Source organism: Bos taurus, chromosome 10, assembly GCF_002263795.3.
Source record: "Bos taurus isolate L1 Dominette 01449 registration number 42190680 breed Hereford chromosome 10, ARS-UCD2.0, whole genome shotgun sequence".
In the NCBI taxonomy this organism is placed as follows: domain Eukaryota; kingdom Metazoa; phylum Chordata; class Mammalia; order Artiodactyla; family Bovidae; genus Bos; species Bos taurus.
This window is the reverse complement of record NC_037337.1, coordinates 47336349-47360170: the sequence shown is the minus strand read 5'-3', so window position 1 is coordinate 47360170 and position 23822 is coordinate 47336349. Positions and strand designations below refer to the sequence as shown.

Genomic DNA, 23822 nt, shown 5'->3' with positions numbered 1-23822 from the left:
TCAGCTCTCAGTGTCCAGGCCGTGATGGTGGTATGTGCCAGGCTGGGATGCACCAGCCCCTGGACATCTCCAGCACTGTTGAGCAAGATGCTGAACTGTGGTCTGGTCTGTTTACGCTCTTACTCACTCCCCACCCCACACCCCCCATTAATACCCACATTTGTGATACAGCATAGTTCTTGGCTGACCCACTTGGGAATGGATTTCTGTGCCTCTGTGTGCATCTCGGTCTGGGAATCCGTTTGGGAAACAGTAGATACCAGGCAGAGTCTCGACACACTAGGCGTCTGCAGACTAATTGGGCTTCATGCCATCTGTACAGATAACCTCCTTCCATTTCAGGGTACTGCTCCTAGCTCTGAATGCTGCTTAGGAGAAATGGGCAGCCCCTAATTACTTTAGCTCCTTTTCCCCTTCCAGACAAAAGAAGACCAGATCCAACTCATAGGGAACCTCAAGAATATCTCCATGGCCTCCAGCAAGCTATTGTTAGCTGCCAAATCTCTCTCTGTAGACCCAGGAGCCCCCAATGCGAAAAATCTCCTGGCTGCAGCTGCAAGGTAAGTGTGGAACAAAATGGGCTTTCATGTTGGTTAAATAACATCAGTGTTTGCGAGGTCCGCCTGACATCCTGCTGCTTTTGCTGAGTGAAGAAGTGGTGCTAACCTTCTGTTCTCAGAGTTGGAAGCGAGAGTGACATAGATGCTGGTATCTTATTAAATGGGCTCATTTGCATGCGCATTCTCCACTAAAGATGCCTTCTGTCTCCTCTTAAAGCCTTTTCAGGAGGACTTGTTTAGACTGAAGCCTCCATTGATTTATAAATATGGTGGCTTAGATTTTTTTTAAGTAGTGCTAATATCATTCAGATTATGAAAGTACCATATGTTCTTTAAAAAGAAATCAGAAGATGCTGAAAAGTTTAAAAAAAAAAAAAAAAAGATGCTCAACTAGCCATTCAACATTTCTTGTGTGTTTACTACTATGAGCCTGGCACCCATGTTAATTAGCTAGATTTAAACATGGTCACTTTGTCACATGCAGAAGGGCTCAAAGTCAGGATGGATGGGGTGATGATGAGAGTAAATTGGGGGAATATATTAAAACATGAATCTGAACTTGGGATGATGTGAATGTCCTTCTTTGCTGTTGTTTTCACCCAAGGAAGTAGGTAATATGATATTAATTTCTGCTCCACGTCCACTCTGGCAATTTAGTTCAGTGACTAGTGATTGAATGCTGGTATCTGGAGAAACTGCAGTGATAGCTAAGGAAGATTTTATATTGGTAATCCCACATTCATATTCCTGAACCAAGGGGGTAGGGTGTTCTGTAATTCTGTGGTGGTGCAGGCCTGTTTTCTTAGCCTTACTTAGTCTCACTTTATCGGAAAACTAGCAGCAGTGAAAGATTAAATGCAGGACCGTTAGGATTTGCAGCCTATTTGGAAACATTTTCAAAATATGCAGATGAGTGATTTTTAAAAAGCATGGCTTGAATTCTACTTAAAATTTTTAAAATTTGATTTTGTTTGCTTATTTGTTTTCCAATGTCTTTATCTCTCCTGGCTTTTTTTAAGTTGTCAGAATCAGGAGTCCTAAATTCTAATACAGACTTCATTGCTTGACTAAGTAGGTTACTTTGGTCAGACCACTCAACCCGTCTTAACTTTCCCATTCACAAAACAGGAATGTGTATAGCCCACATCACCCTTGAGCTCTGTTCCATTCCCAATAGACAAGGTATCTTGGTACCACTGGTTAATACCTGTCTCTGGCCTCCTCTTTGTTTGCAGTATTATTTTTTATGGGGGGACTTAGATAATTTCAGAGCAACTCCCTTGAAAACTTTTGAATTTCTTCATTCATTCTCATCAACATACTTTGAGTGCTAAGTTCCTTTAGTCATGTCCAACACTTTGCAACCCTGGGGACTGTAGCCCTCCAGGCTCCTCCGTCCGTGGCATTCTCCAGGCAAGAATACTGGAGTGGTTTGCCATGCCCTCCTTCAGGGGATCTGCAGGTGGGTTCTTTACCACTAGTGCCCCCTGGGAGGCCCAAAGATACTTTACCTTCAAACAACAGCGAGAGCCACTAGGTGATGGGATACATACTCACATCTCCCCACCTCCATCTTGTGCTTTGCTTGTGATTGTTCCAGCAGGTGCATGCCCTCCTGAGCTCAGGGTGGGGATGAGGAGGAACGGTGATGTCCTCTCTATTGAGCAGCTATTTCTGATATAAAACCCTCTTAATCACTTTTTTTTTTCAAGAACAGCCTTTGTATAAAGCAGCGAATGTTTCCAGGTACCTGAACTCAGTTGTTTTTTGTTATCTTCAATTTTTTGCCCCTTTTCAAAATTACAGTTTCCAACTCAGAGGCGTGTTGACGTCTCTCATAAATTGTGAGAAGGAAAGGAGAGTATAAATGGGCGTTTTGAAAGCCCCTTAAAGAAAGGACTCCAGGACCTGAGAGCTTATTGCTGGTGTCCTTGCTCTGTGAGTGTCTGCATGCCCCCTGGTGGTTACATTGAGGAAGGGCCCTGGAGGTGAGGTGAGAAAGCTTCCGTTGCCCTGTCTGTCCTGGCTTTCAGCAGTTGATAGGGAGAATTCCCAGCCTGATGGTTCCACAGCCAAGTAAGCACTCAAAAATCATCACGTGAATTGATAGTCTTGGGTTGGAACTGCTGCAGGAAGTTGCTGGCCTATTCTCCTTGGCTTCTTGGCAAGCTTGGCTCCCTGGGGTATTTTCCCAGTGGGAGCTTGCCTGAGTGAGTCAGGCCAGCTCCTCTTTGGGGTAAAGCTCTGCCCATGGGGTGCAATCATTCATTCTCTTGTTACTTCATCTGTTCATTAAACCGATTTTTGTTGCATGCCTGATATGGGCCCAGTGCTGGGCACACACTGTGAGTAAGAAAGGACAGCCCCGGTCCAGTCAGGACAGGCACATCCAGGGCATACGGCCGCCATCCTCTCTGGGCCTCACAAAAGTCCTGTGTATAAGCACCTTTGGAGCTGGGTAGCAGGAATCTGATGGTTATTGTCCTCATGTGCAGTCCCACTGGCCTCCCTATTCTCAAGACAGCGGTACCCTCCCTGTCCCTGTGGATGTCCAAAGACCCCAGACATGCCACTGTAGGGACCCACACCTGGACCAACTCAGCTCCACCCTGCTCCTATGTCAGCAGACTTGAACCCTTTCTTTGTTCTTTCTAGTCACCATGATTCTTCCTGCTTTAGAAAAAAAAAAAAAAAAAGGTTTACTTCTGGGAGAGCAGTAGAGTATGTGTGCTTTTTGCTTTGCTCATCATTCTGCATTTGAGCCCTGGTACAAACTGGTCCCTTGGTTTTTGATGCCTCGTGGGGAGGAAGTCATTTTCTGTGGAGTGTCTGGCTTGTTGTTCTTCTTCCCGTGTAACTGCTTGGCTCCGGCTCTTTTCTGGCCAGTTGGGTGGGCCAGAGACTCTTGTAATTGTTTATCAGCTTTTTCTGTGACTTGGGGCTGGTTTGATGCTCCCTAAACTTAGTCAAGGAACTGAAAAGCCAATTTGCAGTGGCAAAAAAAAAAGAGTGTTCTACCTCCAAGCACCCCCAAGCTGCTTCTCAGCCTACAGTCTCCCTGCTCGAAAGGACTCTTGGGAGCTGAAGACTTGACGCCCACTGCCGGCAGCAGCAGGACCGTCCTAAGCCAGGTGTTCTGCTGCTTTCCGGTTTCCCAGGGCTCCCTAGGGCCTTGCAGGAGGTGCCTCTCCCCATGCTGCCCTTTGCCTTGAGGTTCCTGCCAGGCAGGCATCTTTCTGGCTCCAGAGATGGTGAAAAAGGATGACCCACCAAATAGCAATTCCATGCTATAAAGTAGAAAAGTGTACACTGGGCCTTCTGTCTCTTAGTCTCCTCTACAATGTTCTGTTCCCATTATCCAAATTGGGATCTTGCTGAGCCCCGACTTTACAATTGCTGTGGCCCCTGTCTGGCTCTCCCTAACAGGCAGAGCCCACACCTGTGGTCAAGGCTTTAATTTTCTTTCACTCCCAGCGAGTCCTGCCTGTGTCCCGCCAGTTCTGTCTGATGTCACACCCCCATCACTGCTTCCTTTGGTGCACCTTCATGTCTTATCTGTTCATTATCTTGCCTCTCCAACAGGATTGCTGGCATCTTGCTTTCCTAGAGAGCTTTAAACTGTATTATTTTTTTACTCCCCATGCCTGTGATGGTAGGACCCAGGGAATACCAAAGGTTAAATTTTGGTTTGCTCTTTGCTGCTTTCCTAAGCATATCCTCCTTTAAGGATGGGAATTGTCTGAAGTTGCTTTATTCCCTCCAGGCTCGCTATTGGATGCTTAATAGATCATCATGAGCACAAATTGACTGATTTTCTTCTCTCACCTCTGCCCCAGTTCCCTATCTATAAACCGTTTCCTTCCAGAGCTCACAAACTCCTGTCTGAATCAGTTTAGTATCTCTGAACACTAACTGGCTATAGGTTAGAAAGCCTCTTACATCTAAGGTTGTAGATTCCAATTGTTTAAAGACAGAGAGTAGCTACATATGCTTAGATAAAGAATGAATTATAAGAAAACGCTATCTCTAGATGATGAAATTATGGTTATTTAATTTTTTGTATTTTTAAAATGAATTTGTATAGCTTTGATCTTTACCAAAAAAACTGGGGAAAATAAAAATAACTACAATTCAAGCCTAATGGGATTTACACGTAGCAGAGGGAGCATGCAACTAATTTTGGCCATATTTTTATAATGATGTGAGTTGGTTGGTTCATAGTGTTTTAGTCAATTTACTAAAATCTTTGCTTTAAAGTAATATTGTTTGGGGATTCCCTGGTGGTCTAGTGCTTAGGACGTGGCACTCTCACTACTGTGGCCCAGGTTCAATCCCTGGTCAGGGAACTAGATCTGCAAGCCGATAAATGGCAAGCAATAGTAATAATAAATTTAAAAAATAATATTGTAAAATCACTTAACATTTTGGTATTGGCTCATATGGTTTACACGTTTATATATTCTTTATATATATTTATATATTCTTTTCTAACATTAACTTAGTTGTATATCCAACTTAGTTGTATATCATGAATATTCTGTGATACAAGGAATAATCTCCAGAATTATGTTGTAGACTGTATGTTTCATCATTCCTTTATTGTTGCGTGTTTGGGTTTTCTCTAATCCTTTGCTCTTATGAATATGTTTTATAGTTTGAACCATAAAAATACTATTTCCAATTGTCAGATCTACATAACCAATTGCCTCTGTACGTTTTTTATTTAGCTATGCAATTCACACTCTAAAATGAGTTATGAGGATAAATGATACCTATATAATGCTTTTCAGTCATGGATCAGTATTACCAAGTGACTCATTCAGACAAGCAGTGCCATGCTGGCACTGTTATGGATTATCCGACCACAAATCCTTAGTCTGTTGGGTTTTTGGATTTTTTTTTGCCCCAAGTTTTTATTAGAAATTTTTTACTTCTAAAAAATATTTGAAATAGGCCAATGAATAGCTACACAGTCTCTGAATTCACCAATTGTAAACGCTTGGTTTATTATTATTATTATTATTATTGGAGTATAATTGCTTTACACTGCTGTGTCAGTTTCTGCTGTACAATAAAATGAATCAGCCATATGTATACATAGAGCCCTCTTTTTTGGATTCCCTGTGCTATACAGTTGGTTCTTGTTAGTTACCTATTTTATACATAATAGTGTGTCTTTGTTTTGGGGGGTTTTTTTGGCTGCACCATGAGGCTTATGGGATCTTAGTTCCCTGACCAACTGTGGAACCTGGGCCCGCAGCAGTGAAAGTACTGAATCCTAACCGCTGAACCACCAGGGAATTCCCATGAATACTTAGTTTCTAATGGAAATATCTTTATATAGAGACCACACTTTTTTAATGTAGATAAATGGGAAACATTGAAGAAGCTAAATGGAAAGCGTGTGTGATATGTGGAAATATTCCCCAAATGATTGTGTCATCCTAGTTAGGGTCATTTTGCACCCTTTGCTATGTTGAAACATCTAGCCTGCCCACTCTAAAATGTGTCTCGAGGGCTGCCACACAGAACACGGTGTTGGACTCTTTGGGGGCCCCTTCCAATGAATACGTCATGAACTGCACCCTCCAAAGGTGGTCCCAACTAGAGACTGTCCTGCTATGTCACTTGTCTTTGTCTTGCTTTGCACCTGGAAGACACAGTGCTTCCCCCATGACACATAGTTAAGCACTTTTCCCCAAATAAATGAATCGATCTTTTTTGTTTTTTTTAAATGAATCAATCTAACAGAAACTATTTGAGGATTCTTTCTTGAGTTGAGGAATGTTTTTCTTCTTCCCATCATTCTTGCTAAATTTAAAATTCAAAGCAGTAGCTCCTCATCAAATAATTAAGCTGATTGCCTTCGTACATTGGCAACATCATTTTCCATCTAATTTGATATTCTGTGGGAAGCTGCAAAGCCAATTTAACTAATAAAATGAGGCATTTTTATATTAGACAGTGTTACTGATGAGCAGCAATGTACATCCTATTTTTATTTTGTTTAAGTTGCCCGTTAGCTGCAGTGGTTACCGACTGAATAGCATTCAGGGTCCTGCCAAAGGTACAGACCAGTTATCACCCTGCGGAAAAATGGTTTTGGATCTGGCACTGGAGTCAAATAAGCATGGGTTTAAGTCTTATTTTTGCACCTTATTGTAACATCTCCTTAGGGAATTATCTCATCTCTCTCTCTCTCTCTTTCTTTCGTTTATAAAAACAAGCATACTATATTCAATTTTAAGACCTAGTGTAAAGGTGTAGTAATCCAAACAATGTTAGACACACAGTTCAATGGAATAGAATAGAATCCAGAAGTAGACCCACACAAATATGGTCAACTGATTGTCCACAAAGTTACAAAAGCAATTCATATCAGGAAGGATGGCATTTTAAAAGGTAATGGAATAATTAGACCTCCATAATCCCCCCCAGCCAGTCCATTCTAAAGGAGATCAGTCCTGGGTGTTCTTTGGAAGGACTGATGCTAAAGCTGAAACTCCAGTACTTTGGCCACCTCATGCGAAGAGTTGACTCATTGGAAAAGACCCTGATGCTGGGAGGGATTGGGGGCAGGAGGAGAAGGGGACGACAGAGGATGAGATGGCTGGATGGCATCACCGACTCGATGGACATGAGTTTGGGTGAACTCCGGGAGTTGGTGATGGACAGGGAGGCCTGGCGTGCTGCGATTCATGGGGGTCGCAAAGAGTCGGACACGACTGAGCGACTGAACTGAACTGATATTCTCCCCCCATTAAAATTTGGATCAAAAAAGTAATGGAATAATTAGATCTCCATATATCCCCCCCTCATTAAAATCTGGATCCATATTTCACACCTTATTAAAGGAATTAACTCAGAAAGGACCATGCCTTTCTAAAATATATCCATGGCTTAACCTAAACAGTGACTGCCCAGGAAGGGGAGAACCCTTGCCAATGAAGAAAAAAATCTGGGCCGTGTCTTAAGTTCTTAGAAGAATAGAAACACATATAAAATCATCTAAGAATCTCTGGTTCCTATTAATGTTAACAAAGAAAATAGCTCTTTTAAGGAATAATTTTGGTATAGCTTCTAGGAATTGGTCAATCATGTAGAAATGAAAGGAAAGAAGAGGTTTTAAAATCATAAGGCACAGTTTACAGTGTGACTATTTTAAAATATACAGAATAGTCCAAACTACATAAAGGCTGTCCAAAATAGCCTGGCTGAGATCATCCTATTCCTGATGGGCTGCTAGTGAAGGATACTGACTTCAGTGTTAACAGGAGCTCTTTGCGATTTGCAACTTGGTTGTGACTTCTTTCTTGTGAGTATATAGCCACACTTTTCTTAAGAGACCTATTTGTACTTTTAAGGGTAAATCAGTGAATAAATAATGAGAAGCAAGGTGTGGATTCTCATTCTCTCTTCACTGACTGGTTTATTTTTGGTTTAGAACCTTGTGAAAGAGCTCTCACGGGGACTGCAGCCTTTATAGTGAATTAATTGTATTCCTGTCAAACCCACAAAACATCATTGGGTAAATTTCTGTTGATCTTTGCAAAACACAACCCAAAACACTCTTCCCGTTTCTGTCTCAGAGCTGTGACTGAGAGCATCAACCAGCTCATCACGCTGTGCACGCAACAAGCTCCTGGCCAGAAGGAATGTGATAACGCCCTGCGGGAACTCGAGGTGCGTCCCTGGAAAGGCTGCTGAGGATTTAAGAGCATGTGTCTGTCTGTCCTTTCCCTCCAGGGTCAGGTTCTTCTCCTTTCTTCTTGCCTTTTATCTTTCCTAGGAAACTTTTGGGGCCAAAGTTCTAATCTTGAATTCCATCCATCTCGTGGGATGGAATTCAAGAAAAATTAGATTTGGTGAGGTTATCACCCCTGCCTCCGTATTTCCTCTAAGAGTTGTTTTTTTAAGAGAGTCTTTATTTCAAACAGGAAGAGGCCTCTGGTATTGAATGGAGGCTGAGAATAAGTAATTTCTACCTAAAAAGTTTGAGAGTGATTTTTCTAGGGCTGAGAAGCTAGGATAAAGTACTTTTTGAGTAAAAATGGTCTTCCTGTACATTTGATTTTGTAGCATGTAGAGGATGCATTAGAGAAAACCCAAGAGTAACACTTATTACTATGAAGGTGGCCATGAGGCCCCTGGTGGCCCAGAACACAGGGTGGGTGCTAATCAATTTGTATTCATACTTAGGGTTTATTTTTCATGGAAAATTTATTTATGCCCATAGAGTATATGTGAGTAAAACTAAAATCAGTGTGCCCACCTGTCCATAAAGCAGTCTTAACCAATTCAGGTTGTATTGTTTATCTCAATGGGTGTGGCTTGGTCGTACCCTACGTACCTTTAGTTTTCTGAAATAGGAACACTTACCATGTGAGAGAGGGTGGGCTAGGGGTGGAGGGGAGAATTAATTGCACCTTCTGAAGGGCCTGACTGAGACCCAGGTTGCTGATCAGGCCATTGGTGCAGCTGAAATTCCTCCCAGGAATGTGTGCAATGAGCGATTGTGATCAGAATGCTGTGTGTGCCAGAGAGATTGATAATTGGTATTTTTTGTTGTTTCCCTTGTTCTAAGGCTTGCTTGCTTTTTAAGTCATGTTCTCCTTTGTAGACTGTCAAGGGGATGTTGGACAATCCCAATGAACCTGTCAGTGACCTCTCGTACTTTGACTGCATCGAGAGTGTGATGGAAAACTCCAAGGTGAGCCTGACTGTGCTGTTAGCATCCCTCCCCACTGTGGGAAGGAATCGGGACGTGCTTTGTGTGCGCAGGCCTGGGGGTGCCCATGTCTTAAAAGGCTTGTGGTGCCTTTGCCCAGGTGTTTCTCAAACCTAGCCATGCATTGCAATCACCTGGGGGTCTTGTTGAACACAGATTGCTAGGCCACACCCATACCCCTAAGTTTCTGATTCAGTACATCCCAAAATGGGCAAGATTGTGCATTTCTGACCAGTTCCCAGGTCTGGCCATGTGGTCCAGGAGCCACACTCTGAGAACCACTACTTATACCCTCTCAGGGATGAGTTTTATTGTGAATCTAAGCATGCATGTCCATCACCTGGGACGGCATGCTGGGGAAAGCCTATCAGTGACCGTATGTGAGACTCTCCTGTGTGTTCCTGTTACCATCCATTTATGGCATGTGTCCTCAAGGGGCATGAATTGAAAGAGACGTGTACCCCAATGTTCATCACAGCACTGTTTATAATAGCCAGGACATGGAAGCAACCTAGATGTCCATCAGCAGACGAATGGATAAGAAAGCTGTGGTACATATACACAATGGAGTATTATTCTGCCATTAAAAAGAATGTATTTGAATCAGTTCTAATGAGGTGGATGAAACTGGAGCCTATTATACAGAGTGAAGTAAGCCAGAAAGAAAAACACCAATATAATATACTACCGCATGTATATGGAATTTAGAAAGATGGTAACGACAACCCTGTATGCAAGACAGCCAAAGAGACACGGATGTATAGAACAGTCTTTTGGACTCTGTGGGAGAGGGAGGGGGAGGATGATTTGGGAGAATGGCATTAAAACATGTATAATATCATATAAGAAACAAAGCGCCAGTCCAGGTTCAATGCAGGATACAGGAAGCTTGGGGCTGGTGCACCGGGATGACCCAGAGGGATGGTACGGGGAGGGAGGTGGGAGGGGGGTTCAGGATGGGGAACACGTGTGCACCCATGGCAGATGCATGTTGATGTATGGCAAAACCAATACAATATAGTAAAGTAAAAAAATAATAATAAATAAATAAATTACTTTGAAAATAAAAAAAGAAAAATATTAACCATGAATTTTACCTAATAAAAAAATAAATAAATAAAATATTATGGAATTTGACCAAAAAAAGGGATATGAAAACTTGTGGGGGTTTTGGGGGTGCAAGCAGTGAAAATATCTAAGATAATACAATGGTTTATATCCTCCCTTCTCCAAATCTTAACCTTGCTCAACAGATTCTGATTTCTTAGTATTTAATTTAATATGGGTGGCAATTGGAGGGAGGGTAGTCTAAAAAGACTTCTTAGCAGAGCAGTAATAATAATACTTTAAAAGGTTGAGAAACACTGACCTTTGGTGATCAGATCAGATCCGATCAGTCGCTCAGTCGTGTCCGACTCTTTGCAACCCCATGAATCGCAGCATGCCAGGCCTCCCTGTCCATCACCAACTCCCGGAGTTCACTGAGACTCACGTCCATCGAGTCAGTGATGCCATCCAGCCATCTCATCCTCTGTCGTCCCCTTCTCATCCTGCCCCAAAACCCTCCCAGCATCAGAGTCTTTTCCAATGAGTCAACTCTTCGCATGAGGTGGCCAAAGTATTGGAGTTTCAGCTTTAGCATCATTCCTTCCAAAGAAATCCCAGGGCTCATCTCCTTCAGAATGGACTGGTTGGATCTCCTAGCAGTCCAAGGACTCTCAAGAGTCTTCTCCAACACCACAGTTCAAAAGCATCAATTCTTCGGCGCTCAGCCTTCTTCACAGTCCAACTCTCACATCCATACATGACCACTGGAAAAACCATAGCCTTGACTAGACGAACCTTTGTTGGCAAAGTAATGTCTCTGCTTTTGAATATGCTATCTAGGTTGGTCATAACTTTCCTTCCAAGAAGTAAGCGTCTTTTAATTTCATGGCTGCAGTCACCATCTGTAGTGATTTTGGAGCCCAGAAAAATAAAGTCTGACACTGTTTCCACTGTTTCCCCATCTATTTCCCATGATGTGGTGGGACCGGATGCCATGAGCTTCGTTTTCTGAATGTTGAGCTTTAAGCCAACTTTTTCACTCTCCACTTTCACTTTCATCAAGTGGCTTTTGAGTTCCTCTTCACTTTCTGCCATAAGGGTGGTTTCATCTGCATATCTGAGGTTATTGATATTTCTCCTGGCAATCTTGATTCCAGCTTGTGTTTCTTCCAGTCTAGCATTTCTCATGATGTATTCTGCATATACACCAGTGTTTTTGAGAACGTCTCAGAACCAGGTGAAATGAAATGCAAGTCAGCTGAATGGATATTGAGCAGTTGCCTTATGGCTTTATACATTGAGTGTTCCTGCTCGTTAGCTTACATCACGTTTACATTAGCTTTGGGGAGACAGCAGGGCTCCCCTAGTAGCTCAGTGGTAAAGAGCTTGCCTGCCAATGCAGAAGATGCGGGTTCAACCTCTGGGTTAGGAAGATCCCCTGGAGAAGGAAATGGTAACCCACTCCAGTGTTCTTGCCTGGAAAATCCCCTGGACAGAGGAGCCTGGTGGGCTACAGTCCATGGAGTTGCAAAAGAGCCCAACCTGTCATAGCGACTGAACAACAACAAGCCTACAATGAGAATGGCTTGGGCTCTTCTGCTTGGAGAGGCAGCTGTATTGGTGGTGTCAGGAAGTCTTATTCAAGTTAGGCTAAGACTAGAGTTTGCTTTGTCCAGCATCCTTTATGGTACTGTGGATTGTCTAAACGGAGGCTGCACGTGTTTCCCACACTTAGATCCAAAGAAACTGTTCTTCTTAAAGAGGGATGCAGGGAGAAGGAAAGGAAAATACCGTACATAAAAATACCCACTAACTGCTTTGCAAGTCCTTATGTAAACTGGATTATTTTGTGTATCTAGGCAACTTTAGGGAATTTCTCTCTTTGCCCATCCAAGATGGCATCTTGACAAAGAGCTCTGTGTTGTGTTCTAGACATGAATTTGATAGTCTCTCTAAAGCGTCCCTTGCACGTCCTTCAGTTCTACCATCTGTGACCCTGGAAAGTAACCCCTGCCTTCCTGGGACATGAGGAGACTGTAGAAGACACAGCCCCAGATATGGGGCAGACACCCTACCTCTGCCCCCGTGACCTTCTGTCTCCCCTTGTACAGGGTGCTTGACCTCCCTGGGTTGTATTCTGAATACTAAAATCCCTTTTGACTATTATTTTCAAGACCTCTGAAAAGAGAATATACCAATGATTTTCAAAGGAAAGGGAAATACTTTAAGAATTTAGCCTTAAAAATTATTTTAGCCTTAGTTTCAGACTATCTTCCTCTTTACATGTACACTCCTTAAAGATATATTTAGATTTTACTGTCAATAAATAAATGAAGGGACGGGTGTGTTTTCTACTTTCTGGGTGTGTCTTCATCTACAGCTCGGCAGATATATGTGATTTTGTGTGATGGTCAATTTAGACCATTTGCCCATAGGGTGCCCTGTATAGATTTTACTTTAGTGATTGGCGTATATTAACTGTACCTCCTTGAGATATAGATAACTTTTAGATGAAAGCTTCATACTTTCATTATGTATTTCTCTTTAATGAGATAGAAGCGATATAATTATCTTGAATCTCTTCTTACTGCAAATAAAGGAGAATAATGCAAATATTATAAATAAAATGTCCTTGAGTATTCAAATTGGAAGGGTAGCCCCTTTACCTCATGGTCTGAAGGAATCCTGGTCACAGTATCACTGGTGATGTGTTTTGCAGGTTCTGGGAGAATCGATGGCAGGGATTTCGCAGAATGCCAAAACCGGGGACCTCCCTGCCTTTGGGGAGTGTGTGGGGATTGCGTCCAAGGCTCTCTGTGGGCTGACGGAGGCTGCAGCCCAGGTAAGGGACTGGTCCCCATGCCCCATGATGTAGGCCTTCCAGCCCATCCCGTGCCTGGTCCACGAGGGAGGCACAGGGGGCTTCAGCTCCAACTCTGACCACCACCACTTAAACCATGGAAACCATGGTGGCTCTTTTGCTTCCTGAGCATTTAGGCAAAATATCAGCCAGTTACCCCCAGGAAGAGACCAAACTGGAGAGGACACTGAGTACTATAAAGCCAACATAAGGGTTCAGAGGCCAGCTTTTTTAAAAAAAAATTTTTTTAAGGTCATAGTTACAGGTAAGTTGTTTGGGGTGGGGGGAAGATGTGTACTACATAATTCAAATTCCCTCTGAGGCTTTAGAGTTGCAAAAATCTTAGTCATGCTCTTTTTTAGAATCAGAGGGAAAAAAAATTAGATGCCATCACTCAGAGACGTGATCAGGCATGTTCCTGGCTCGTCTTTGAAGGTCCTGTGCATTTCCAATAATTACTGGGCTCATATCACTGAACTTTCAAAAATGTCAGCATTTACCTTGAAGGATTTATCATCTGACGTTACCTCAAGCCTGGAAGATGTTATTGAACCAAAGAAAAACATCTCTAGTTTGGGGGGTGAAATTGCCTCCCTCCTATTCTGCCCCTCACATCTCAGGGGAAATGAGCTGAGGTTAAAATGCCCCCTCACAGATTCATCTCTTCCTTGTTATTTGGCTAACACACTCAAAGCGTTTGAAGAAAAGACCTTCTCTTCTACCCTCTTGTCCTGTTGGAGACTAAATATTACCTTTATTTTGTTTCCCTGAACCATCTTACTCATTCTTACTTACTGTTTGAAAAAATTGGCCAAAACACCAAGGATACATTAGACTATGAGATGAGAAGCCCTCATGTAGGGCAGGTTCCAGGGTTGGCTTACCCAGCAATTCCATGCCATCAGTCTACACCCACTTGGTTTTTTTCCCTCTCCCATCTGCCAGCTAAAGAGTAAGCTTCATGCTGAGCCTGGGCCTCCTCAGAGTCATAAAGTGGCTGCCAGAGCACTCAGGGGTACATGCATCCTTGACCATGTTCCCCTGGAAGAGCTTCTCAAAGCTCTCTTAAGAATAAGGAGACTTTGTTCCCCAGAGCCCATAGCAGACTCCTGCTGGCACTTCCCTGGCCCAAGCGAGCATCGGCTTGTCTACCCCTAAACGCTTATTGATGAGATGACTCTGACCACCTTGCACTGGGAGTACCTGAGAATGACTGCTGCATGTACACTGTGGGACCACAATCCCCCACAGGCTTATCTAGGTGCACAGAGAGCCTGAGCTGTGGCCTTCTTCCTCCCTCCCAGGCTGCTTACCTGGTCGGCGTCTCTGATCCAAACAGCCAGGCAGGCCACCAGGGCCTTGTGGATCCCATCCAGTTTGCCAGGGCCAACCAGGCTATCCAGATGGCGTGCCAGAACCTGGTGGATCCCGGCAGCAGCCCGTCACAGGTAACCTTGGGCAGGGGAAGGGGGTGAGGAATGTGAAGTCTGTGCATCCTTGAGCTCTTGGAGGTGGGTGCTAGGAGACTGGAAGAATGAAGATTACTGTTTTTTCAGAGCTTGCAAGGCCAGCCAGATAATGACTTAGAGGATTATTGCAAAATATGATGAAGGTGAATACAGGTAGGTGCTTTGAAATGGAGTGCTGGAAGGCAGTCACAGTGGTGTAATCACAGCGAGATTCATCAGGAGGCTCACAATTCCATTCATCAGTTCAGGGGAGATACATGGATTACTGGTTCTGTGCTCAGCACTGAGGGTCACCATGAGTAAGACCCAATCCCCTACCCCCTTAACTCTTACTATTGGATAAAATTTGGAAGCTGGAGTGATTGGGGTATGATAACCATGCCAGGATTGTCAATGGTTTCTCTGAGGGGCTGTCAGGGTCGCTTCCTGGAAATAGTGGTGCTGACCCAGGCCCCAAAGCTGGGTCAGAACCTGCAGTGCAGAAAGAGCCATAGAGACATTTGAGAACTAGACAGAATTTGCGACTTTCCATGATACTTCTGATACCCAAGTGGCATGGATCAGGTTCAGTAATTCCACTGTGCTAAGTCGCTTCAGTCTTATCTGACTCTGTGCGACCTGTGCCCTCCTCCAGGGGATCTTCCTGACCCAGGAATCGAACCTGCCTCTCTCATGTCTCCTGCATTGGCAGGCAGGTGCTTTACCATTAGCACCACCTGGTAAGCCCAGTAATTCCAGCAGTATGTACTATAAGGAACAAGAGTGGCCTATATGGGCCAGCAGAGGCAGCTCATGAGGGGCTCGTCCATGCTTGACCCTGGGACCAGTATCCTTGAGGCAAGAGAAGGACCCCAGTAAAGGAGATAATACAGGGACCACCGGGACCCCAAACAAGCATCAGTGTACCTGAGATGCCTCACCTGTCCAGTTAAGGCCAAAGAGTGTTACAAGCCTCGGCAAAGTGGATCATGCAGATTCAGAAAAGCAGTTGAGCTGGAGCCTGCAAAATTCTTGAGCCAGACCCCTTCATAAGGTGCCCACAGCCCGCCTGGGGGTGGGGGTGACATCAGCTGCACGTGACTGTTAAGCACTTGAAATGTAACTGGTCCAAACCATGATAGGCTGTGAGTATAAAATACAGACCGATTTCAAAGACTTAGTATGATAAAGGATTATGAAAGTTTAATCTTCTTAAATGGATTACATGGTGAAATGAAATATTTTGGATATCTGAGGTTTAAATATGTTATTTAAAATAACTTCCCTTGTTTCTGTACTTATTTTAATGTGGCTACTAGAAATTTTAAAAATAGGTATGTGGTATGCACTGTATTTCTGTTGGGTTACCCCAGCCTAGGCCCTGGGCTATATCCCTCCTGGCTAGTGGTTACAAAGCATACTGACAGCCTCTCCTCTAAGACCACCTGGAGCCCAGCCCTCTCCCATCACCACAGCAGCGCCAGCTTTCTCTTTCTTTGTTTCTTCTTTCTACCTTAATAATTCTCGCCCTCCCCTTTCTTGGTGGGACTCTGGGGGTAGCAGAGCTAGAGACATGGGTTTTAGTTACAGCAGCCCTAGACGTGTGAGTTGGGGGAATCCAGGGCTGGGGACCAGGGTGGCCGTCTTTTGAACTGACCCCCTCTGCACTGAAGCACAGGGTGCCCCCAACGCAGTCCCTGCTTTGTAGGTTTTGTCTGCTGCCACGATTGTCGCCAAGCACACCTCAGCCCTGTGCAACGCCTGCCGAATCGCCTCATCCAAGACGGGCAACCCCGTGGCCAAGAGGCACTTTGTCCAGTCCGCCAAGGAGGTCGCCAACAGCACCGCCAACCTGGTGAAGACCATAAAGGTAAGTCACTGAGCTAAGACCTCAGGAATCTTTGTAACACCTGCTGCAGGTGAGAGAGCGAGATGGCAATGAAGCTCGGCTCCTAGACTTGCTTCTAGTGAGGGGCAACTTCTCGTTTGTTCTCGTGATTTCAGTCACTGAGGAGGAGTTCATTGATGATGGACATAGTTATTAGGAAAAACCAACAGCCTTGGTGTCTACGAACCTTCTGCATAGTGTGTAGGGAGGGGTGAGCTATGTGTTTGGGAGGGGGACAGTTTTGAGGCGCCCTACCATGGTTACATATCTCTGGACTAAGAGATAAGGTGGAAGAAGAAGGGAATGGGGAATTGCTGGGAAAATCTCTTTCGTCTTTTTTTTTTTAATCTATTCTAGCCTATGATATCTCTTCCATTTATAGTTGTTTAAATGTTTTCAATGGAGCATCAACTTCTTAAAATACAATATCCCGTGTTGATAACAAGTTCATCTTTGTGATCGAGGTCATAAACAGGTGCGGGGGTGGGAGTGGCAGGGCAGGGTGCCCTGTGAGGAGGCACTTGCAGTAGCTGGGCTGTAGTGTTTGTATCTGGGCAATCAGACTGTAAACCTGGCCTGCCCGACGTGGGACACTAAGCAGAGAGCAAGCAGCTGACCAGGTGGGAAGACAACCGCCGTCTAGACAGTTGACCCCAGGCTAAGAGCTTCCAGAGGAGACTGTCAGAGAGGCAAGCTGCCAGTTCTGTGCAAACCAGACCTGCTGGAGGGAGGGGTGTCAGAGGGCTTGACTTTACTGAAGGGTTTTCACGGTCATGGAGGTGAGGTGAGCTGCTTTGTTGCTGGGCAAGTCCTGGAGGAGCGGGGCTTCCCTACCACCCATTCCCTCCAGAGGATATGATACCACACACGTCATTCCTGCACTGTGCCTGCATGCCAAGTCGATTCAGTTGTGTCCGACTCCGAGACCCTATGAACTCTAGCCCACCAGACTCCTCTATCCACAAAGCCAATTTAATCTTGTGGAGAAATTAGTCAACAGGCTGGGCCAAGCAGAAGCCAAGGAGAGATTGTGCAGCTGTTTAAACAGCCTTTTAAAAAAGTAAAAGGCACCTCAAGATCGACTGAAGATGAATAAATAAAGTTCACGCCCAGGTGCCCTCCGGATCCTGGTGGCAGCTCACTTTAATGACCATCATGATCCACGATATTAGAAATGAAGAAAACTTACATTTTTTAATATTTAATTTGAGCAAGGCCTGTTCCATATTTTGTATAGATCTCTCATTCAGGCCACACAACCAACCACCCTGTGCTTATCATCCCCATCTTTACAGGAAGTTATGTAACTTTCCTGGGGTGACTCAGCCAGTAAGGAGTGGATTGGAATTCAAACCCAGATCCCCTGCTCTTTCCAAACCCGCTCTCGATCTTGGCCTGCAGAGTATATACCGTGGAGAGACTAACCCCTCTCACCAGCCTGGGAAGAAATCCCTGGGTGTGTTTAGAGTGCTTGTGTGCAAGTTTGGGGAGATGCAGGGGTGGAAGACAGCAGTAGAATTGAAAAGTAATGACATCATAGTTCATTGCCATGTAATTTACTAACTTTAGTTAAACTTGACCATTTTACGATCATTTTGATTGTCATAAAACAGGCTGTATTTAGATGGGCCAAGGAGGGGAAAAGGTAAGAAACTCTTCTTTACAAATTCTGGGAAACCTTTCTTTCCTGCCCCATTCCTTGGTTTTCAGTCCTAACCTGTCTCCTTTAAGATCTCATCTCCTTTTCAGATTCTCCTCACAGTGGCAAGCCCTCTTTGTAGCTCCCTATAGCCAATGATCTCTTGGATGGCCTGAAAGCTAGGCCTGTGCATGCAGGATGCTGTAACTGGGGTAGATGGAGGCCTCCTCCCCCGCCAGTACTCCAGGGATCCGTAGCAGCGCAGGAGACATAGAAATGACCCACTCACCCCTCAGCTTGCTGAAGTGAGCTTGGCTTTTCAATTCCCATCAGGGGGCAGGCTTTGCTGAAGACAATAAACTTTGTTTTTAATTTACTAATAGAAAAATGGTGAAGTTCCTTTCAGTGCAGCATGCTGCTGCTGCTCCTGCTAAGTCGCTTCAGTCGTGTCCGACTCTGTGCGACCCCATAGATGGCAGCCCACCAGGCTCCCCCGTCCCTGGGATTCTCCAGGCAAGAACACTGGTGTGGGTTGCCATTTCCTTCTCCAAAGCATGAAAGTGAAAAGTGAAAGTGAAGTCGCTCAATCATGTCAGACTCTTTTCGACCCCATGGACTGCAGCCCACCATCCATGGCTCCTCCATCCATGGGATTTTCCAGGCAAGAGTACTGGAGTGGGGTGCCATCGCCTTCTCCGATACCATACTACATATCGAATAGATCTCCTGAGTTAAGGAATGGTTAAGAATTTTGCCAAATAGCAGAACAAATAAATATTTAATTCCCTAAATGCTTGAAATGGCTGCCATCAAGGCTGCATTTTGCTCTAAGTTCTGTACTTCTTAGTCAACCTTATTTTTCCCTTTAAATCACAAGGATATGCCTAAGCGCCACACCTTTCTAGTCCTGAAGAAAGAGGGGAACGTCCCCCTCCCCGGAGGGGCATTGGAGAGCAGGGAGCAGATTACATCACAGTGGGTTATCAGCGCCCATTAGAATGTCTGCCTCCAGGAATCATAAATCTCTACTGATGGCATTCTTTGCAATCCCAAAGCATGGCTCAGAAAGAATAAATGTGTGCACCCTCCTTCTGACCAGGCCCTGCTCTCGATGCCGGCCAAGTTGGAAGCACACGGACCCCTAACCACGGGTGCCATCTACCTGCTCGTCCCCACATGCACCCGTGCCGGCTTCTCCCTTTCATCAGCTTCTTACCTAGCCTCAAATCAGATGTGGGGAATGGAATGTTATTTTAAATGTGCAGTCACTCAGGTTTGGATGCCAAGTAGAAGTTGTGCAACAACGGCTTCTGTTGCTCTGAGAAGCCGGAGCTCAGCCTTGCGTTTCACAGCAGAGCTGAAGCTCAGGGTTTTGCCATGAAGCACTTCCAGGGCGTCCAAAAGATACCAGGTCCAGCTCTCACTAACCAGTTTAAACTCGGCTGTAAGTATGCTTTCTTGATCATCCTTTTGTTTGAATTGGTAAAGTGGGTTTCTTGAGATAAAAAGGAGGGAGGAAAAAAAACCTCTTGGGCTTCTTATGCCTTTTCTTATTGCCTTTTCTAAGGTCAGTAGGAGGGAAGGGAGCCAGGGGTCTTGGATTCTGGTTTGAGGCATGAGCTTAGCCTCGCATGTCACTTCCTAGGTGTTAGTTTTGTCACCTGGAACATTGGAGCTTTTTAAAGATCTTAAAGTGATCTTTAAGATCCCTTCTGGGGCTTCCCTGGTGGCTGAGCAGTGAAGAATCTGCCTGCAATGCAGGAGACCCCAGTTCAATCCCTGAGTTGGGAAGATCCCCTGGAGGAGGGCATGGCAACCCACTCCAGTACTCTTGCCTAGAGAATTCCATGGACAGAGGATCCTGGTGGGCTACAGTCCATGGGGTCACACAGAGTCGGGCACAACTGAAGCGACTAAGCAGCAGCAGCAAGATCCCTTCTAATCCTTGAAATCCATGAAGCCTTGATTCTATTGCACACGCAGAAATGATTTCTCCCACATCTCTGTGAGATTTTGCTAAATAAGAAAATTCAGAGTTGCGGGCCCAGGATAAAGAGTGCCCTTCTCCTGGTGGGGCCTGCGCATTTGGCTCAGTGGATTTACCTTTATGTTGTTATGGCTGGGGTGCTAGTCATTATGTGATGTGGAATGTCTCTATGAAAACTGTCATGCCTGCCTAAAATTTACCTGTAGCCAGATCTAAGTATTCAGTTTACTGGGGTGTCTCAGCCATCCCCAGAGGGGAAGCCACATTCAGAAGTGAAATAACTCTCCATGTAAACAAACCATCCTTTCTGACGCTCGGTGCTTTTCCCTCTTGAAAATGAACAACGGTGCCAGATTGGAGCTTGGCATCCTAGTCCACAGTCCGTGCTATTCAGGGTCCCGCCCTTGACCTGCAGTGGGCCACATGATTTATGATTTTAGGGCCCATGCTCAAAAAAAAAAAAATATTTTCATCATCCTGTTGGTGCAGTTGATGAAACTGCACAATTAGAAAAACCATTCCTTGGAATTAACCTGGGGTAATCATCTTGACATTTTTCATAAGTTCACCTGAGGGTTGGTGACATGATCAGAAATCTGCCTTCCTAATAGACTGAGGGCGTTGTCGAAAGTAAAGAAGAGGATGGGAGGAGAGCAGAGAGGGCAAGAGCAGGAGGAATAAGTGGCACCGCCCAGAGACTGGGCATTTTCCATTGAGCTGGAAGGGCCTGACCTCAAGCAGTCAATGATGGTAAGAGTGTAAGATCATGAGAGCAGCGAGATTGCTCACTGCCACATCATCAGTGCGGTGCTGCAGGGCAGTAACGGGTGGTGCTAACTTAACACTCAGTGAGTACGTGTGGCAGTCAGAATTGAAGCCATCAATATGAGTAAGTAGCAGGCACGTTGGATTTCCACTGGGCCTGGAAGAACCGCAGAAATGAGCAAGGTTGGGTCAAAGTCAGTGCCTGTCTGGTGGAGAAGGGCCTGAGCAGAGGTGAGCTCTGCACAGTATTAGCAAAGACACTAAATTAACGAGGCTTAATGGGGATTCCTCTGAAAAATAGTAGCATGGTGCATGTATAATTGCTGTCCCAAGTTGCCAAGACTTGATTGGAATATAGTTGTTATTCAAATAGCCTTTAAATCTAACCATGCCTGCCGCCTCTTGCCGTGTTGAAAAATAGAAACATTCCCATCTCAGATCCAGTTTATTTCGTAATTCTGGTGCCTCTGGCTTTTTGCTCACTAATTGTCTAAACTGACTTTTATATACTGCTCATAATGGTTACATTAAAAGTTTAGTTGGTCATTTAACAAGGAAGTATATGTTATTCTACAAACATAACTGCCTTCTCAAATGTAGCCCTTTGCTGTGAGGCAGGAGTGCTGTCACTGGATCACAGACTGTTGGTTCTAACAGTCTTGGACTTGAGAATGTGGAGTCCGGGGTCGGGGAACTTTGGATCCAAGTGTTAACCCTTTGTGGGTTTGCCTGGCATGCATCACAGGCTGCTTTCCTGGATTGGTTTCCAGGCCGGCTATTAATCGGTGATGCGATGAATCATTCAGTGCTCTGGTCATGGTGTTATTGTTCAGTCACTAAGTCATGTCCAACTCTTTGCCACCCCATAAACTGCAGTCACCAGGCTTCTCTGTCCTTCACTATCTCTCAGAGTTTGCTCAAATTCATATCCATTGAGTTGGTGATACTATCTAACCATCTCATCTTACACCCAAGGCAAAAGGAGAAGAAGGATGTGGTATTAATGCTGCTAATTTTAAAAAGAAATAAGCTTTGAAAGCTTAAGATACATAGACCAAAAAATCCATATGTGTAGAGTTCAGTGAATTTTCTAGGCTGAACACACCTAAGTAACTGCAGCCAGATGAAGAGACAGAATGTGGCCAGCCCCCAGAAGCCCACTTTGTGTTCCGTTAATCTCACTGGCTCCAAAGGGTGATCTGACAGCCAACACTCAGAATTAGTCTCACCTGCCTTTGTACTTTGCACAAATGGAATTTGTGGGTATCGTATTGTGTCTGACCTCCTTACCTAAACATTAAATCTGTGAGATTTGTCCATATTTTAGGAAATAGTTCTAGTTTTTTAAATAGTTTAAAAATAGTTTAAACTAGTTTAAACTCTACTTTAAAATAGTTCTGTTTTTTCTCCATTGCATTCCATTTTGCTCATTTCAGAAGGGCAGATACAAAAGCCCTCCCTCTGTTAGTTATTCAGGGACATCCGGGTAAACTTAGAAGTTCAAAGTGCCACACAGTGTGAAAAATTGTATTTTTATAGTTTGGGAGGGAATAGAATTAATTGGAGTGGAAATGGAGGGGCCAAAACATAGTTTCAAAAGTAGGGAAGAAAGTGACTCAGCCGGAAGGTTGGTAGCATGACTGGGGAGTGGAGAACAGGGCACCCTTTGAAGCATGTGAGCCGGGAGTTGATGGACTGTGAGGTCGGCTGGCCTGTGAACCATATGTTGCGCTTTATTCCTTATCATTGCTCACTTAGTCACTCTGCTTGATGGCGGAGAGCCTGCTCGTCAGTTCTTATTCATTGTTTATAAACTCACCAGACCTTTTGAGTATTCCCATTGAACCTTTTCACTGGGCGGTGATTGCCGTGGCCCAGGAGTGATCTCTGCGTTTGCCCCCATCAGGCCCTGGATGGGGACTTCTCCGAGGACAACCGCAACAAGTGTCGCGTCGCCACTGCCCCCTTGATCGCAGCCGTGGAGAACTTGACGGCATTCGCCTCCAACCCTGAGTTTGTCAGTGTTCCCGCCCAGATCAGCTCCGAGGTAGGGAGTCTTCACAGCAACAGTGACATTGAGGCCTGTGGCTAGTTTTGTGTGTCCCTGAATGGAATGAACAGTTAAGAATTCCAAAACCCCTGTCTGTCAGTACATAGGGCACTGTTATTTTGTCGGTGATGACATATGCAGTTAATGAAACTGTGTTGGTATATCTCTCAAAAGGTGATGTCTTGGTTTTATATGTTGAGAATAATCTCTGGGCGTAGGTTTGGGGCTGATTCTTGGTATATGTCTAACTCAAAAATGATACTTAAAGATTGGACATGGCCCCAAGTTCTCCCCATCCAGGCTCCATGTGAGCCAGCCTCCGTGGTTCCCTTCCCTCTGTCTTGATAAAGAGCATGACCTTCCTGGGTCAAACTCATTCACTTAATCTGTGTGCCCTGCACTTGACTTCCGCTGTCTGGTCCCAGGGCTCCCAGGCACAGGAACCAATCCTGGTCTCAGCCAAGACTATGCTGGAAAGCTCATCGTACCTCATCCGCACTGCCCGCTCACTGGCCATCAACCCCAAAGACCCGCCCACCTGGTCTGTGCTAGCCGGACATTCCCACACTGTGTCTGACTCTATCAAGAGTCTCATCACGTCCATCAGGTTAGTGTCTCCTTCAGAAATTGCTTGCAGCCTGCATCTTACAGGGCAGGAGGGGGATAAGCCCATCGGGACTTTTATTTAACAGCAGTGTTATTGATTATTGTCATCATTTTTTCTTCTTTGCCTCTTTGGGACCAATGGTAGCACTTGTCACAACAATACAAATACTAACAAATATTTGTTACGTGCTCGATACTATTCAAGGCATTTTACCTGTATTAATGTTATGTTTATCATAACAAC

The 23822-nt window shown here is 44.6% G+C and overlaps 1 protein-coding gene across 10 annotated transcripts in view; it reads left to right on the top strand.

The window, feature by feature from the left end:
- The window catches only part of TLN2 (talin 2), a 495231-nt gene that overhangs the window by 382694 nt on the left and 88715 nt on the right, over window positions 1–23822 (top strand). For all 10 annotated transcript variants that reach the window (XM_024997998.2, XM_024998001.2, XM_024997999.2 and 7 more), the window contains 8 exons: window positions 421–560; window positions 8150–8243; window positions 9181–9270; window positions 13055–13177; window positions 14500–14643; window positions 16352–16513; window positions 22829–22969; window positions 23398–23579. In XM_024997998.2, the coding sequence (XP_024853766.1) occupies window positions 421–560; window positions 8150–8243; window positions 9181–9270; window positions 13055–13177; window positions 14500–14643; window positions 16352–16513; window positions 22829–22969; window positions 23398–23579 (1076 nt within the window). The remainder of the gene's footprint in view (window positions 1–420; window positions 561–8149; window positions 8244–9180; window positions 9271–13054; window positions 13178–14499; window positions 14644–16351; window positions 16514–22828; window positions 22970–23397; window positions 23580–23822) is intronic.